The sequence below is a fragment of the Branchiostoma belcheri genome, unplaced genomic scaffold (assembly GCF_001625305.1).
Source record: "Branchiostoma belcheri isolate BF01 breed outbred unplaced genomic scaffold, Haploidv18h27 scaffold51, whole genome shotgun sequence".
NCBI lineage: Eukaryota > Metazoa > Chordata > Leptocardii > Amphioxiformes > Branchiostomatidae > Branchiostoma > Branchiostoma belcheri.
The window spans coordinates 1085801-1103963 of record NW_017804143.1 but is presented as its reverse complement, the minus strand read 5'-3'; the positions used below and the strand labels follow the sequence as shown (position 1 = coordinate 1103963).

The following is an 18163-nucleotide window of genomic DNA, read 5'->3' as shown; positions in this document are numbered from 1 at the left end:
TTTTAATACATCATTCCATTATTTTCTTCACAAAACTTGAATATTATATGATCACAGATATACAAAATAGAATTCAAAGCTGAGACAACAGTGGATAGCAGCAAAGATGTGGAACACTTTCCAGAATGTTCAACCATCGACATATTGTGAGTATGGCATTGCTATAGTTACCAGTATCCAGTATATTGAATTGCTACCCAAATGGCTACATCAGTATGCTGAATACATAGGCCAGAAAACTACCTACAACACCTAAGAACTTGTGTTTTTTGTCTACACTAAAAGGTTAAGTGCACAGCACAGGTTCATCTATATTCTAAACTAGGCTTTTTTCACATCTTCCTCAAACTGAGTTGAAGACACCAGTTTTTTAAATACCCAGATAAACCACCAATCACTCTGACTCTTTTCAGTTTGTCTTCCCTGTATATTTGTTTGTCCTTTTTCTCTCACTTTCCCTTTGTGGCTTGTAGTAGTACACCCAGCGCGATTCTTCTCCGGGAGTGGACAGTCCAGAGTTAGTCGTTTTTAATCCACACCTTCGTTCGGCCACTTCAGCTGGTGGACCAGGCCTCCCTTCCCCCGCGCGTATCCTCCGTACCTCTCCAGGTTGTACAGTTTGTCGCCCGACCGCCAGCCGATGTAGCCGGCCGAGGAGCGGGGTAAGGGCGGAGACTTGTCCACCTTGATGTACTTCTCGATGGGGGTGATAGGGGGCAGGCGTAACGTTTCTGGCATCTCCAGTTTGGGACCGTCCCGAGGCCGAATTTCGTCCTTCACCAGCTGGAAAACACAGAAGGCGTACATCGTCAAAACTGCCCAAGAAGACCACTCAGAAATACCAGCTCAGAAAAGAACAAGAAATAGTCATGCCTTCAACCAGAGTTTTCAACCAAGGATTGAGGTGTTTAAAAACTCATTCATTCCTAGAACTATCTGTCTAACTAACTTCCTGTCACCGAGTACAGTAGAAGCATTATCATTATAATTAGATAGCTTTAAACAATGTTTAGAGTTAGATGTTCAAGGGTTAGCTGCCGCCGCGCCGTATGCCTGCGAAGCTGGTGTGTTACGCCAAAGGGCGATTATCCCGGCGATACCAATACATGTACAGATAACTCAGGTGACAGAGAAAGTCTGGTCTACAGGTGCACAGGTCGTCACTATATACAGGATTGTGTCAATGGGGAAAAATTATCTAATGGACTACCAAAAAGTAGTCACCAAAGTGTTCCTTATGTACAGGTAGTCACTTGTAGAGGTTTGAGTGTACTTTGAATGCATCTACTTTATATGCAAGGACTTAATTAACTTCTACTAGACATATTGATAATAGGCAATATAGATTCTTTATTGATGCAACAAAAAGGACAGGGACTTAACGTCATATTTAAGCAGTTGACAAGGAAGCCAAGAAGGTGGCTAAAACTTGAAACCTGCCTTAACCTATAAGTATATGTATAGTCAACTTATATATATATAAGTATATATAACTATATTATAAGTATATATAGTCAACAGATGCTATCTAATGCAATTTAACTCCTTCTTTTTTTTCTTATTCAATTGTCCTTGTTTATTTGTAGATTCGAAACTCGATGCAATTACAGACGCCACCCACAGAATCAAGCTATTTTGGCCCGAAACTAATTTCTCATCGGAGTAACGAGATGCGGCTGAAAGTCATCCAAAAAAATGTTTCCTCATTATCACCAATGTCAAGTAGGATAGAAACGGTCGGAATACTGATCAGACTTCCCCCCCTCCTCTCTAATTTCCCCCCGCTGTGTTGACTGAAGACATTAGGCACCGTGCTGTTTGTTATGCTCAATGTGTCTCCGCAGCTCCCAGTGTTGGCAAGTTTCCTGAGACCGGCAACTTTCCTGGGAATTGGTAGATATGTAACGTTATCGGCAGGCGTTCTCTTTTGTGGCAAGTCGAGGAACAATTTTGGCACGCGAAGTCTTCCATTTCTGTCACATACAGGCACAATACTGTGATAGATAAGTCAGACAATTAAATTTAGTTACTCTTGTTTTTTGCTCCACAGGAGTTACTGGGTAACTTGAAGAAAATAGATATCCATGCTTTGGGTACTTAATTTTGAAGTGAAGATACAATTTTGGTAGACTTAATCTTACATTTCTGTCACATACAGGCACAATACTGTAATAGATGAGTCAGACAATTAAATTTAGTTACTCTTGTTTTTTGCTCCACAGGAGTTACTGGGTAACTTGAAGAAAATAGATATTCATGCTTGGGGTACTTAATTTGTAAGTAAAGATACAGTTTTTGCACACTTAATCATCAAATCTGTCACATATAGGCACAGTCTTTCAACACATAACTCAGAAAATTCAATTCCTTTTTTTAAAATTAAATCTAGGAATAGTGGATTAATTTGGAGTAGACAGGTACATACGTAACAGTGCTGTGTGTCAGACACTAGTTAATTTGTGGAGATAACCAGTTTTGCTACACCACATCTTACATTTCTGTCACACACACGAGAAGTCCCTTAATCCGCGGGTCAGACAATCGAATTAGCTGTTTTCCTTTCCGGGGATACGGTGGGAAGCCCCCTGATACATTTGTGAATTTGAACGCGAGTTTGAGTTTTACACAGTTCAGAGCTCTTCTTAGAGTGTATTGATTTTATTGAGAAGAACATCTTTGGTTATAACAATTGTAGGAGACGCAGAAATATACTGGCAAAGCCACAACTATGGCTGATCACAACCTAAAATTTAACATTTCTGCCCAAACGTCCAACAAAATATGAATTCTGAAATCTATAACACATTCACTTCAAATATTTTCAGAACTAATAAGCCCAGCTTTAATACTAGCCTTTTGTATGTTTTGAAACATGCCTCCTAGAACCTAGTACTCACATCAGAATGAAGTGTCTTCATTGAAATAAAGATCAAATAGAGATATGTATGGTTCTCAAGTGGGTATAGCCACCTAGTGATGATTACAGGTACTACAGTTTAACAATGAAGCTATTATGTCATTGGACTCATTGTCACTTTAGTTACATAGAAAAAAGGTAGAATTTGTTTGACAACATCTAAAGAACATTGATGTCCTTTTCAACATTTGGTGGATGGGTATTAATATAGTCACACCATTTTCAATTGTTTTATAAATTTGAAAACTTGTAATCATCTTGTGTGAAGAAAAGCAAAGTTCATATCAAAGGTTCTAGAAATCTATCTATATCGGAAGAGTAAGTATGAGAAATGCTTTATTGACAGAACAGAAAGTAGCCTTTCATCACGGTTCCTCTAATAAACCAATCACTTTACTCATCTCCCTTCAGAGGAAACTTATGGTCATATTGTTCTATTGAGGTGACTTGGACATACTTTAGGACTAGTATCTACTCTATTAATATATAGATTTTATTGTACATGTCAAAGATAGTAAATTCATTTTTTTCTGCAAGGCTAATTTGTTCTGTGTTTCCTCCAATACACCAGACACTTCTTTTTCCAGGGTACCCAGCTAAACAGCATGTAACATATTGGTGACATCCTACTTTATCTTAAGTTGTGGTTTCTGAATTTTTTTCTGAGCACCTAAATGTTTAGGTTAGGTACACCATTCCCAAATCGAGCCCTGTCTATAGCACATCTCTCTTTAGAGAAGCTAGGCTACTCAGCCCAATAGCATTACAAGTTGCTGACAACTGACATTCTATTATCTTATCTTGTGGTTGCTGAATTTTTTTTCTGTGCACCTAAGTGTTTAGGTTAGGTACACCAGTATACCTATTCCCAAATCCAGCCTGTCTATAGCACATCTCTCTTTAGAGAAGCTAGGCTACTCAGCCCAATACTATAGCATTACAAGTTGCTAAGAACTGACATTCTATTTGTCTTTATCTTATGTTGTGGTTGCTGAATTCTTTTCTGAGCACCTAAATGTTTAGGTTAGGTACACCATTCCCAAATGGAGCCCTGTCTGTAGGACATCTCTCTTTAGAGAAGCTAGGCTACTCAGCCCAATAGCATTACAAGTAGCTGACAACTGATATTCTACTTTATCTTGTGGTTGCTGAATTTTTTTCTGTGCATCCAAGTGTTTAGGTTAGGTACACCAGTATACCTATTCCCAAATCAAGCCCTGTCTATAGGACATCTCTCGTTAGAGAAGCCAGACTACCCAGCCACAATAGCATTACAGTTGCTGACAACTGGCATTCTACTTTATCATAAGTTGTGGTTTCTGAATTTTTTTCTGGGGACTTCAATGTTTAGGTTAGGTACACCAGTATACCTATTATACACCAGTACTACAGCTAGATCTCTCTTTGGAGAAAGCTAGGCTACCCAGCCCAATAACATTACAAGTAGCTGACAACTGAAAACTTTTATCTTATGTTGTGGTTTCTGAATTTTTTTCTGAGCACCTAAATGTTTAGGTTAGGTACACCAGTATACCTAATCCCAAATCTGTCTATAGGACATCTCTCTTTAGAGAAGCTAGGCTCCTCAGCCCAATAAGATTACAAGTAGCTAACAACTGATATTCTACTTTATCTTATGTTGTGGTTTCTGAATTTTTTTCTGAGCACCTAAATGTTAAGGTTAGGTACACCAGTATACCTATATTCCCAAATCAAGCCCTGTCTATAGGACATCTCTCTTTAGAGAAGCTAGGCTCCTTAGCCCAATAGCATTACAAGTTGCTGACAACTGACATTCTATTATCTTATGTTGTGGTTTCTGAATTTTTTTCTGAGCACCTAAATGTTTAGGTTAGGTACACCATTCCCAATCGAGCCCTGTCTATAGCACATCTCTCTTTAGAGAAGCTACTCTACTCAACCCAATAGCATTACAATTAATTTGCTGACAACTGACATACTTCTATCTTATGTTGTGGTTTCTGAATTTTTTTCTGCGCACCTAAATGTTTAGGTTAGGTACACCATTCCCAAATCGAGCCCTGTCTATAGCACATCTCTCTTAAGAGAAGCCAGACTACCCTGCCACAAGCCTGGCTCTCCCCACAGTCTGCTCCGTCCTAACCACAACTATTTCTGGCACCGCAGCTATTTTGGAAACACAGACATAACAGATCCATGTTTGGGAGCTTGTGTAGAAGATGGAGACTAATTGAATCGATGCAGTGAAAAGACGGAAACAAACGCGATTACGCTTTTTCCCAACCGCTTTACCCACCGGTTCTTAACAAGAGAACAAGGCGCGCCGCACTTAGACGGTCGGACAAAGGGGAGCACGGAAGCGATGTTATGGAAATATTAACAAGGTGAGAGACGACATTTTCTCGGGGACCTTTATGGAGCTTCCAGGAGGTGGAAAATAAAGGACCCACGCAGAGTCCTGCCAATTTGGGGAGGAGACGTGTCCCACCTGGGCTGGCTCTGGCCTGACCCGTAAAACAAGTGGTGTGCGTCGGCTGATATGATAAATCTGTTGGTCTGTAATCCCCCGCAGACACAACAAGACTTGCAGTTTTCGGGACAGGAATGTGTAACAATACACAACAGGACACAGGAGTCAAAGCAAGCGCGCCGCCCGAACAATGGAAGGTCTCGGAGATAATACTGTCAGGGCTCGAAATCCCAACTGCATACTAGGCGGGTTGGTGCAGGTAAAATTGAAGCTGTGCAGGTATTTCTGATGTCTACCTGCACCTAACCTGCACTGGTCCATGTACTGGGTTTATACACAACAGTGGGTATATGACTGTGTATTTTCAATAACTGTATTGGCTGTTAAACTATGAAGCATAAAATAAATACTAGTAACAGCAATGGTTTTTAACAATTCTTAGTACCGGTAGGATCCATTCTTCCAAATTTCTGGGAGGTACAGGTAAAATTTGTCTGGTGCATGCTATTTTCAAAGTACCAGTACTTGCACCGGTGCAGGTATGCAGAAAAGTGGATCTCAAACCCTGACTGCAAATGTTCAGCAGCAAATGGACTTGAACCAGTGTAAACCCTCAACATCAACACACTGCCTCATCCCTGAGAGGAGACTAGATGAGAGACAAGAGGAGGAAGGAGACATTCTGTGTTTACTTGTTCGCCATCACTGCCACTGTTAGGCTTTCAACATCCTCATAATACTCTGTGTCGATGTCAGTCATCTGAAAGGGTGACCGCACATTTGAGCCCTGTCTTAGTGGTAGTAGCCTGAAAATCCAGCCTTCTAAGCTATAGCTCCACTCGAGAAAATTCCTCCCTGCAGTCCTGCTAACAAGGCTGGATTTCAGGCAGCTGCCACAAAGACAGGGCTCAAATATGCGGTCTATTGTGGTTAAAGGGCTCTGTCTGAAGAAATGTTTGGTATTCAAATTGTACCACGCGTCAAACATGTATGTGGCTGTGACAGCTGTTAAGTTTCATAATTTCACTCTTTGGAACCAGTGAAAGTGTTATGCTTTATCATACTAGTAATGTTCTTAGCTCTGATTGGTAGACTGAACAGGTCCATTGCATTGTGGGTAGGTGGACCATATGCGTGACAAATTTGTACCTTAGGCATACCACTAAAATCTAGATGTTGCTTTGCCTATACATGTACATTGTAACCTTGGTCCCGAGCATTAAAATAGTGCTGAGCTTAAACAGCTACAGTCTAGTACTGCTTGTCAGTTGCACATAAAAGTATTGAGACTGAACAGATGTGGTGGTATAATAAAACCTTGACCGACAACGAAGAGATATCTTCAATATGCGTGACAGACCTTGGCATTATGCTATAGTTAGCAACTGCCAAAGTTCCAAAATCAACAGTTAGTTAAAGCGTTTGGGATTAATGGTTATCATATATAGCCTTGAGCACTTTCTTTTTATCAGACAGCTGTGTTTCGTTTCAACTAGATGTATGTGCCACCGAGTGTCATATATATGAAGGTCAAACACAAACCTTATAATTAGACAAGAGGCTTCGGGCACTGGGCATACCAAAGGCGATGTTTACAACATCAGTTAGCAACGGCATTGTAAATCGATTGATTACGGCGCAGTATGTTCTTATTTAAAGGCTTTTAAAATTCTCAGGCGCAAACACGTATAGATAATACATGTACTGTAAAAAAAAAAGAGAGAAAATATTTCCAGTCACCGTCTTCCTGTGGTTATCCGAAGATCCTTTTCCATGGGACTACTATATGCAAATGAGGCAGCATACAATTAACCTTCTAGCTGCCACTGAAACCCATGACCAACATGAAGTTGATGCAAACTACTAGCCTCCTGTTCAGCCGATTCTGAGCGGGTATGGGTTTTGATACTGCTGTTAACGCGATGTTTTGCCAGAGAACGTTACACCCCGCAAGAGAGGGTTATACTCGCGACATAACCTTCTCCGGCAGTGTAACGTTTCCTGGCAAAACATTGCATTTCCCGCAATACCAAAAATCACACCCGCTCGGAAGCCTACACAGGAGACTAGCAAAAGACTATCTCAGTTGGGAGAAGGTTAAAGTTTTATAAGGTTGAGTCATAAAAGAAAAGACAAATCCTCGAACTGGTGGGACTGAATAGGGCTGGCTGTTCTGACTGGTTTCGACCCTGTGCCGCTAGTAGCTGAAGCAAATGAAGTCCAGGCTGCCTTGGACTTTGTATTAAAAAGGAAGGGCTGTGCAGACATAGTTTTACAAAAAAGGGGGTGTTGGCGAATAAAAAAATTCCAGATATGGTAAGACAGAAAATTAACAATACCATACACTGCCATTACTTTAAAACAATTGTAAAATTCGAACAGTTCTAATTAAAATAATTTTGTGTCGACAAGAATGGTGTAAAAAAAATCTGCAATTTCTGTAAACCCGCATGTATATTTGTGGTCCAGTCCTACTGCCTGGTTCTATTTCACTTTTTGAGGTCTGGTTTTCATTATGATGGAGGTCAGATGTCAACAGCCCTGGCTGGGCCATACATGTGCTGCTCTTACCTCTGACTGACTCAGCTGAAGTTTGGGGCAGTTTGTTGGAGAAACTGAGAACTCCAAGAGGTATGAAAGGATGCTTTAATGGTTTACTAGCAGTTGGTAGGTCTTAGAACAAGTACCTTAGTTTGGGGACAGATTTGAAGTTTAGAATAACCAGTGGTGATGATGATGATGATGGAATACTTATTTTATAAGATGCTGTAATGGTACAAGCTACTGTGCTGCCTGGCAGCACTTGGAGCAAGGGGCCAGCATACATTGGACTGATTGGTCATATAGGCAGGTAGGCAATATCTTCAAGCAGAGGTTGGGATAGAAGATTGTACCGTAATGCTAAATCTGGCAGCCACAATATCTGTTGGGTTCAAAATGTTACAGTCTCCCAACCCAACATGTGAGGGTCTGAATGGGGGAATCCTGGCTACTACAAGCTGGCCTCCTACGATTATTGGTGAAGTAAAATTACTCACTACAGCTCACAGAAAAAGGCATTCAGACCCAACATCAGGTGGGCTGAAGGACTGACAGAACTCCCAACATCTGCTTGGAGATTATGTTGGCACGTTTCTTTTAGTAGTTGCAAGACAGTATCAAATTGGCAAGACGGTATAATTGGCAAAGAGGTATCCAATATAGATACCACCCCCCCAAAAAAAGCCGGCGAAAAAAATACCAGTACAAAAACCAAGGTCCGGTAAAAGCATGCCTACAAGTAAAGACACGGCAACAAATAAGCCAAAACCTAAACGTCTGCTTGGACTGTAGCTGTTCATTACAAATACACATGTATGTGCTAACAAAGGTGAAGCCATAGGTTATTCTATTCTGAATACTGTTGTGTTAAAAGGCCAATTAGAACAATCATGCTAATACACATGTCTTGTCTGGCTTCCAATACATATGCAAATTCACCTGACACTTAATAAAGGTGGCAAAACCTGCTTGTAAAGGTGATGATTGCATAATTGCTATTCAAACATGGCTGTCTGAGAGAGAGATAATGATAGCTAGAGGTTCTATGGAATGAAACTCACTTCCGATGTGACATCCCAGCTTCCAGTGGAATCTTATGATCTAACTAAGGAGGTTTAAAATCAAAACCTTCCTGATCTAACTCTCTGCTTTAGATTTTGAATATTAGATCCCAAATGGAATAAACCACTTTTCCTTTGGGAATTCCATATACTGTCAAAACACACTGGTTGCTAAGGCCATTACATGTAACAACCACTGCTGATATTACTTTGAATAGATAATTGCCACACCCAGACCTTGAAAATTTAAATCACTGTCAACCATGAAGAAAAAGAGCTTTAGCAAATATATAGGGCCTGAATTAGAGCTGCCAATACACAATTCGTCTGGCTTCCAATACACATGCAAATTTTCCAGACACTTCTAAAACCTATCACAGTAATAACTCTAGAATACTTATAACTTATAAGTAAGAAGAAAAAGTGCTAAACGTTTCTAATCTAGATTGATGACTGGTGTTTTCTTCCAAACAGATGCAATGTTTAGTCGTCAAACAAGAGACAACAACAACAACAAATAACCAATGTAAACAATCTAGTCGTGGTTGGTTGCTAGCCACCGACTTGATACAACCACCAACATAAAGTGTTTGTCAACGTATTTCAACAACAATGGCTGCAGGAAAGGACTGGTAAATAAGTCACATCATCTATTATTTCAATAACTAGCAATTTCCCTTCCTTTGTAATCAATCAATGGGAAGTAAATATACTAAACTGATGGGATTAGCTTAGCCCATTCATTTGGGTTTTACCTTTTCTTTCTGGTTGAAGGTAAGTCCAACTTGTTCTAACTTACTCTATGTCGCATTACAAAATACAGTTTTAGGCTTTTAGCAATAGCTAAGTCGTACACATACACCAAATGCAGCTGTTTGTTGCTAGGCAACGGCTTGGGGTCACCTCATGCCCCCCTCCCCAGAACGTTTGATATAAACAAGGGTGTCAAAAACAAACGGAGAAACTTACATCCTTATAATCCGTAGCCATGAAGCCCCAGTCCATGGGCCATTTCTTGTAAGCCCTGTGCTCCTGGGCTATGCGAGCTTTCCTGTCGGAAAAAAAAGAAAGAAATAAAGTCATGAGCGGCCATGTTTACGTTCTGAATCAGGTCAGAATTGACACATCGTAAGCCTTTTGAATTAAAATGCTGCGATTCCTAAGTGCAGTTTGTACTACTAGTGAATTTTAGATGCCTGTCCGTAGTGACGTTGCCAGGATTCTAATGTGGGGGGAATATTGGCAGACATTAGAGCAGTAGCAGACGACCTTTGCAGGGGACGCGAGGGCTGGGCCCGCGCCAGAAACTACCCACCATATCTGATCGAGCGCCCAAATATTGCAGGCGGCCGCCCTGTTGCTGGGCGCCGCGCCACCCTTGACTGCTGCCGCGGTAGCCATCCGTTCTCAACACCCGCAGACGATTTTTGGAGGAGAGGCGAGCCCTTCCCGAGCGTTGTGGCTGGGATTTCTCCGGCGGTGTAAAGTTTGCCGAGTGTCGGGCGGCTGCCGCTATGGCAACCGGACGCGACCTGTAATTCAATCCGACCGGTCGTCAATCACCCTTGGGTCAGTCCTTCCACCCGACCGACAGAAAAAAATCCAAATATCTGACCAAAATTTTCAAACCTGAACGACCCACTGAGCTGTCGTTTGAGAGGATTATTCCTCACTGAGGGACCTGCATGTTCAGAATTCTAAATTTCGGCCGGGTTTTTTAGGTGTGTTAACTGGTTAAAATTCACGTTCGGCGATGTTCGGGGCGCTCTCGCGCTTTGCACGAACTTCCGGGGCCGTGAGGCGGTTTGTGGAAAAAACGGTAACATTATTATCTGTTAAATATCGTTTCAGTGCGGACAAAATTCAGCGTATCCAGTAAATATCTGTGCAAAAATAGGAACGAATTTTTTATCTGGGTATAACGATGCAGAAATCGGACGGATTTTTGATCGGAATAGAAAAATTAGACGAGTCGAGTATCGCGACGCACCCCCTGATAAGAGCCTCCACTGGCGCACGAACCATTATTTTGAAATTCATCATGCGCAGTCCCGACCAACATGGCGGGCCGAGTGTCATAAATTTTTATTCTTTTGCAATTTTGTGCACCCAAGAACACGCCGTGGCGCGGCCTGGAGTGTTCCTATGCTAGATTTCGGCGTGCAGAGGCAGTTTTTCCGCGGAAGATGCCCGTGCTGCTAATGCTGTTAGGTGAGGATGTGTAGCAATGTGGTGGGGTTGGCACTTCCGGTTGGGCCCTCATTTGGTTTCCGGTTGCTCGGACCATGCACTTACACTACCTTTTTCTCTTCTTTTCTCCAGTTTTCCTGCTGCAAGATGTCCTGCTAGCCGAAGGTAAGGATATGTCCTCCATTCGGACCAGATTGCACCCCTTGTAAGGTCCCCACGGCGTGCGTACCCCGTCGGGAGCCGCCGTTCTAGTTTATTGTGGTTATGTACAGGTCGTTGGAGCTAATTTGACACTTGCATTAATTAATTTATGATTAATAATATATAAATAAGTTGATTTGGAGTAGAAGCGCACGGCGTACGGTCCTCTAATTTTGAGAATTTTTCGGGGAATTTTTCACGTTGGCACAGCGCCCGTTTGGACCTGACCCCTTGGGTCACATACACAATACATACAGACGGGGCTGTCATGAAATGGTGGGTAGACCCTACATATAGGTCAGAGTTCTGCCCTGTTTTCCCCTCCTTCTCCAACCCCGACATTTTTGACATGTCTGTATTCTGTTCAGAAGTAACGTTTGGGTTTGCTCGCCGCTGTGCTGCGTCATTTCTGGGTGATATTCTGCGGTTAGATTGCGCTGTAGGCTCGGCTGTCTAGACGCCCATTATATGCCGCGCCTGGAAACTAGACACCGTGCACTCGGGGCTCCAGACAGTGCGGTTTTCCTCAAGCATTCACTCCCAAAAAAATCCTCCGCAACCAAACCGTCGCCCGCTCACGGCTTGAAGAGGCAGAATTTTCGGAAGGTTGCGGTTTGACACTCGTGCACGGAGCGGGCTGTGGACGTGTGGAGAGGGAGGAAAGCTATTTTCTAGGTCAGTTGATTTTTCCTTGAGTGGATATGTGGCTGGCTGAAATATAGGCACTAGGGGATGGGCTGGAGAAGGCAGTGGCAGACTGACAGGTCTGGCTCTCCCCAACATCACTCACTCTCTGGCACGCTTAAGTGTAGCTGCGAGGCATTGTCAGATATTGTCAGGGGTATATACAGTGGAAGAACAGTTCCTGGGCTTCTCTACCAGGTGGTACTTGTTTTTCTTGGCAGGGGGAGTGAGGTATTGAGGCAGGGAGGGTAGGTGTGTACAGGAGCAAAGGACAGGTCTGGAGAAGGGTCACCTCACATGTGTAGTATATCAACTCTTGTCCCCAAAACATTTCATCTGAGATGTTTCCACCGAGGTCACATCCTCGTTGGCGTTTTTTCGGTTGGCGTGATTCCGCGCGAGGCTCCGAAAATATGGTTGTTTACCAGCTTCGCAGACAAGAAAGCCAGAAATGCTCCTAGGCACAGAGAAACCATAGGGTCCTGGTCATGACATTTGGATTTTTATGGGGATCATGTGACGTTCGGTCTGTCAAAACAGGCTCCAGCTCTTCCAGCTTGCCTGCCCTTTGTCCAGAGAAACATGCCACGATTTCGCTTCAGTCCCCGCCGCTGGGTTTATTCGTATTTTTCGTGCAAATTCGCAGTACGCTTTTTTTCTTCTCCTTCTCCTTGTCTGGGAGTGCAGGGATGTAGTGGTAGTGCAGTGTGCTGAGGGGTTAGATTAACCGAATATCTGGTGCTTCGAATCTAGGTCACAGCTGCATATAGACAGCCTTCTCCATTATCCAATCCTTATCTAGAGGCATTAAAGACTGAGGATGGTACCAGAATTCTCCACTGACATTTCAACAATATCCTTCTCTTCTCTATTTTTTTTTATCATCGAAGACTCGGAATTCTTGAGCAGTGTTTGAGTCTTTTCAAAGCTGGCAATTATATAAAGAACACTTAAAATGTGCAAAGCAGAAATATACTGTATTGACAATATTTTGAGACCTATACCATCATAGTCTTTTGGACATCAGATTCTTCTACTAATATTTTGTTCTTAAATCTGTATTACCAGACACTAATCATGTACATAAAGCAATTTAGAAGGTGGTTAATACTTAATTAATTAAGCAGTCTTAGAGGGTACTTAAACCTATTCATACCCCAAATAATTAAACATACCTGTTCTACTTTGACTTCTAAGGTGCTAAAATGATTTCAGTACATTTGTACATGTAAGCTTTTATCATATATTCTGAGTCATTGAATGATATTCTATACTACTGTAAGTATGTTAGGTATACTGCAACAATTAGACATACACATGGTGTATATCAGGGAGACCTATATAAAACCTGTCATACAAACCTGGCGATTGCCACAATCATATTTTTCCCCCGTGCGCGGCCTGGGTTGCCCTTGACTCTTGTCTTTTAAGGACTTGGTGTGAAAGGCCCAGACTGCACTCAGTATTCACGCTTGGCTCTTGTTTGACTAGCCTGCTGTTCACCTTATTGGCCAGGCATCTCCGCACTTTCAGACAATTAATTGCGTCTGGGGGAAACAATAAGCCATGCCCAAGAGCGACTGCCGTGGACATAGCTCATGTGGTGGCTCCAACTCCGTAAAACGGATTCGGTATGCATAATGTAGGCTGCGAGGGGTCAGGTGAGCATGCATGTTGTCGTGCATGAGTTCTTGTCAAGCCTCCAACTCCCGATCCATTTTTTCTCTCCCGCTTTCTCTCTCTCTCTCTCCCCAACAAAGCATATTATTAATATTGATCCGCCCCGTCTAGACTGAACAACCCCGAGAGCTGGCATTTTTAGAATGTTCCAGAAAGGTGCGTGTGGTTGTGTTGTAAAGTGGGATCTAATTGGGCCCCAGAAGAAAGTGCTACTAAAGGTCCGGAGTGGGCAGGCAGCCTGCCTCGCATGAAAAATTCTGTATGTGACAATGAACATGACTAACTGGGTAGGCAGCCGGCCCCGGCAACTAGACACAGCTTCGGGGTAATCAGGTTTTAGGCACTTATCCATGTTCTTCACAGATTTTAGAACAGTTACTGCTGTAGATTCGTAAATGCGTTCGCAGCGTCGAGAATTTGTGGCACGTACGGCGAGAAAATGAAGTGTTTGCGTTATCGTGTTTGCGGTTGAAACAATAGTATGAATACAATGGAAGGCAGGATATGTGTGTTTGTGGTGGGATGACCTCTCACCACAAAAACCGCACGAGCTTTGCAGCACATGGATGTATTCAAACTCGGTTAAGTTACAAAACTCCGGGTGTTCAATTGGAATTCATGGAAGTGTTTTTTTTTTCCTTCTTAATTTCAGAATCTCTCCGTGTGTAGTAACTATTGTCCCCTGATACATGTTCTGCATTTTTTTGGTCTGGGATTTCAAACCTTGTGTGTGAAAATATGTGTTAGCTTTATGTTGGAATAATCAAAATGTTTTAAGTTTTTTTTTAATTTAACTAACATTTCAGTATTATGGAAATTATTGATTTCTGAACTCACTGTTTCGTTTTTACTAGTACATACTTCCCAAATTCTGATTGGTGCAGGTGAAATTTCTCTGGTATAGGTAATTATGAACACACCAGTGCAGGTATGCAAAAGAGGTATTTCAAGTCCATAAAGGCCACTGAATGTATGACCTATATATCCTTGTAATACATTACATTGATACTATCAGGTAGCCATTGCTTGTCATCAATCCTTTAAATGATAAGTATTATTTTTGGACAATAGCGTCACAGTATGTAATAAATACATGCAAAAAATTTTTTAAGATGAATAAATGTTAACTAATAGTGTCATGATTAGATTCTGAACAATGATTACCGATAATATTATACACGTCTATACTTAAAGCATTAACCGGAAATCGCATGAAGGGAAAGAAATTAAGAAAAAACTGAAAAGATGTCATTTTTACGTTTGGCTTGCCGGTGAAATTATAACCCCATGCAAAGAAACACCATCACTCTACCGATAATATAAATAGATACTTAACGAAATGTACATCCTCACAATGTAAATGTACTGTCAAACCTACGTATACAAGTACATAAGGACCACCTGGCCGGTGTAACCACTTTTTGGTGGCCCTTTAAATAATTTTGCCATTGACAATAAACATTAAGAATCCTGTCTATAGTGACCACCGGACCAGATTTTATCAGTCCTCTGAGTGGTCTTCTTGGGCAGTTTTGACTCTCTTTGCTGAAGCAATTTACATATTTATCCAAAATACAATTTTTTACTCTCACAGATTGCAGAAATCCAGGACAAGCAGCTGCAGTTGGAAGCTTTATTGAAATTGTTTGGTAGAGTCTAGTTGTAAATTTATTCTATGCTCAATATAACAATATGACAGGTTTCTTTTTTCTCTTCTTTTTGATTTGTTAAAAGAAAATTTAAGTTACATGTACATATATATCATAATATTTTTCTGTCACAATCTTGTTTCTAAAAAGTAACAAGCAAAATTAATGCACAATGTTTTGCATTGTCAGCAAATGCTAAAAAAATAGCCCAAGCAAATAACCATACCAATAAGAATACAAGCCCAAGCTCAAGTACTATTTCAAAGTGCTTTTTGTACATAAACGTGTTCGTTTTGAACCCCAGCAAATTAAACCCATCACACAAAGCAGTGCTACTATTTTACATGCAGAAAAGATGGGAGGAATGATATGCACCAGCTATATCATATGTTACATGTACAATGGTGACAGCACCCACCCAATTTAGGAGATTGCAGTAAAGATGTCTGAATGTTAAGTGCCACTTTTGTCTTCCTCGAATGTCTTCATTCTGTTGAAGAAAGCAGTTTGAATTGGGCACACATGCATATTATCTGCAAACTATAGACGGTGGTGGTATACTATTACTAGTATACCTTAACCTTCATACTGCCAAGGTAGCCATTTGGCATACGCATAAGATTTGCCCTTATACTAAATACTGTTTAGAAACCATTGCCATTATTTCTCTTATACTTAATAGCTGGTAAGAGTCAATGCAGCAAATATAAATCCACAAACATCTACCATCCAGTACATGGACCGGTGCAGGTAGACATGTACATCAGAAATACCTGCACAGCTCCAATTTTACCTGCACTAACCTGTATATACCCAGTACATGGACCAGAGTATTAGGAAATTAGGTGCAGGTATACATCAGAAATACCTGCACAGCTCCAATTTTACCTGTGCTAACCTGCATATAGTATACCCAGTACATGGACCAGTGTAGATTATTAGGTGCAGGTAGACATCAGAAATACTTGCATAGCCCCAATTTTACCTGCACTAACCTGCATATACCCAGTACATGGACCAGTGCAGGTAATTAGGTGTACTGTATCAGAAATACCTGCACAGCTCCAATTTTACCTGCACTAAACCTGCATATACCCAGTACATGGACCAGTGCAGGTAGACATCAGAAATACCTGCACAGCATCAATTTTACCTGTGGTATTTCCAGCCCTGCATTGCACAGTGCGAGTCACTGAGGTCAGCCCTGTGTCATGTGACCAGCTGGGATGAGATCTTTACATGCGTGGCGTGGTCTCCACTGTTTCTGTTTCATAACTGGGGACGATGGGTTGGGAAAATGTCTCTTTGGGCCAGGCCAATTTAATTTGCTGGATTTGCTGCTCATTTTTGTGTGGTTTAAAAAAGAATTTATGAAAAAGGGGGCATGCACCATTCAGGATATCAACTGAACTCAACCCAAAATGCTTACGTTCTGTCATAGGGCTCAAAATACATGTACCACCTGCATATGCAGGTTAGTGGGCAAGTATGCAATGCAGATACATGTATTTCTGATGTCTACATGCTTTGAACCTGTTCAGGTCATTTGCTGCAATGACTGAAAATAATGCCAGTGGTTTCTGAACAGTTTTAGTGTGATCCAAACTTCCTTAATTCTTTGATGCAGGTCCGGTGCTGGTAACTTTCAATGGTTCCTGAACCTGTTCAAGTATGAAAAAAAATGATTTGAGCCTTGTGGCGCCAGCAGATGCTCTCAGTGCATGCTTGAATCTTCAGAACGAACAAAATTATGTAAGGAATATTCAATATGCACTCTGCCGTATTGTTGAGGCCGATCTTATCATTAATGGCCAGACGTTGAACATCCATTGAAGTCTGCGTCGGATGTAAATTTCCACGGCACATAAACGTATCGTACATGTTTGAACACCCTTGAGCCTGCTACGGAGAACAGTACATTAACATTTTTTCCAGACATCGTTAAACTGCCGCTTTGAACTAATGTTCCCCACTGTCCTCTATCATCCAACCCATTATCAGCACCAGAAATATACCCTAGCTTTCCATTATGGAAAGGGAGGTGTTACGCTTTATAGTCAATTAGTTTTGCCGAAGGGTTTGCCTCCATGTGAATTGTAGGAGGAATTAAAAATCCAACATTAGCTGCGCGTGAGAAATTCGCGAAGTTGTCATAACCGTAGTTTCGCCCGGCGCTATGCTCCGGGAAAGTGCGAAATCCGAGTCTGGTTAGTTTCTCCGGCCGTAAATCAGGTTCTGGTGGGATGAGAATGTGCCGTGAGGTGGCGGGGAGTTGTCCTGCCCTGCAGAATGACGGGAAATATCAGCAATCTGCAGCTGCACTTGAAATACGGCTGGTACGCCTGCCTCTCTGTCTATGATTGTGATTGACCTAAATACATGATGGCCTGGCTGGCAGTCAGATCACGTCTGCTCCACCGAGCTCTTACATGTGCCAAGCTCCTGACACACAAATTTAGACATGAAGCTTCCCAGCTTTTCAAAATGCTGAAGAGGCCTCAGGGCTCAAGCCACGAAAATGAGAAATTTGAATCCTTATTATCACTATATGTATAATTTCTATATACAAATGTACAACCTGTGCATATCCTGTAATTATAGTTTCTTCAGTGGGGCTTTTACATGTGCCAAGCTCCTGACACACAAATTTAGACATGAAGCTTCCCAGCTTTTCAAAATGCTGAAGAGGCCTCAGGGCTCAGGCCACGAAAATGAGTAATTTGAATCCTTATTATCACTATATGTATAATTTCTATATACAAATGTACAACCTGTGCATATCCTGTAA

General features: G+C 41.6%; 2 protein-coding genes across 2 annotated transcripts in view; one reads left to right on the top strand and one right to left on the bottom strand.

Annotated features, from left to right (window-relative positions):
* Window positions 1-490: 490 nt before the first annotated feature.
* Window positions 491-10487, bottom strand: LOC109480526 (uncharacterized protein C20orf85-like). Its single transcript, XM_019782736.1, has 3 exons — window positions 10287-10487; window positions 9941-10022; window positions 491-783 (listed from the first exon to the last, which is right to left on the bottom strand). The coding sequence occupies exons 1-3, from the start codon at window positions 10370-10372 to the stop codon at window positions 529-531; spliced, it is 423 nt and encodes a 140-aa protein (XP_019638295.1). The 5' UTR covers window positions 10373-10487; the 3' UTR covers window positions 491-528.
* Window positions 10488-11011: 524 nt separating this feature from the next.
* The window catches only part of LOC109480525 (low-density lipoprotein receptor class A domain-containing protein 4-like), a 72340-nt gene continuing 65188 nt past the window's right edge, over window positions 11012-18163 (top strand). Inside the window, exons 1-2 of the mRNA XM_019782735.1 lie at window positions 11012-11182; window positions 11294-11326. Coding sequence (XP_019638294.1) covers window positions 11158-11182; window positions 11294-11326 — 58 coding nt within the window. The 5' untranslated portion in view covers window positions 11012-11157. The remainder of the gene's footprint in view (window positions 11183-11293; window positions 11327-18163) is intronic.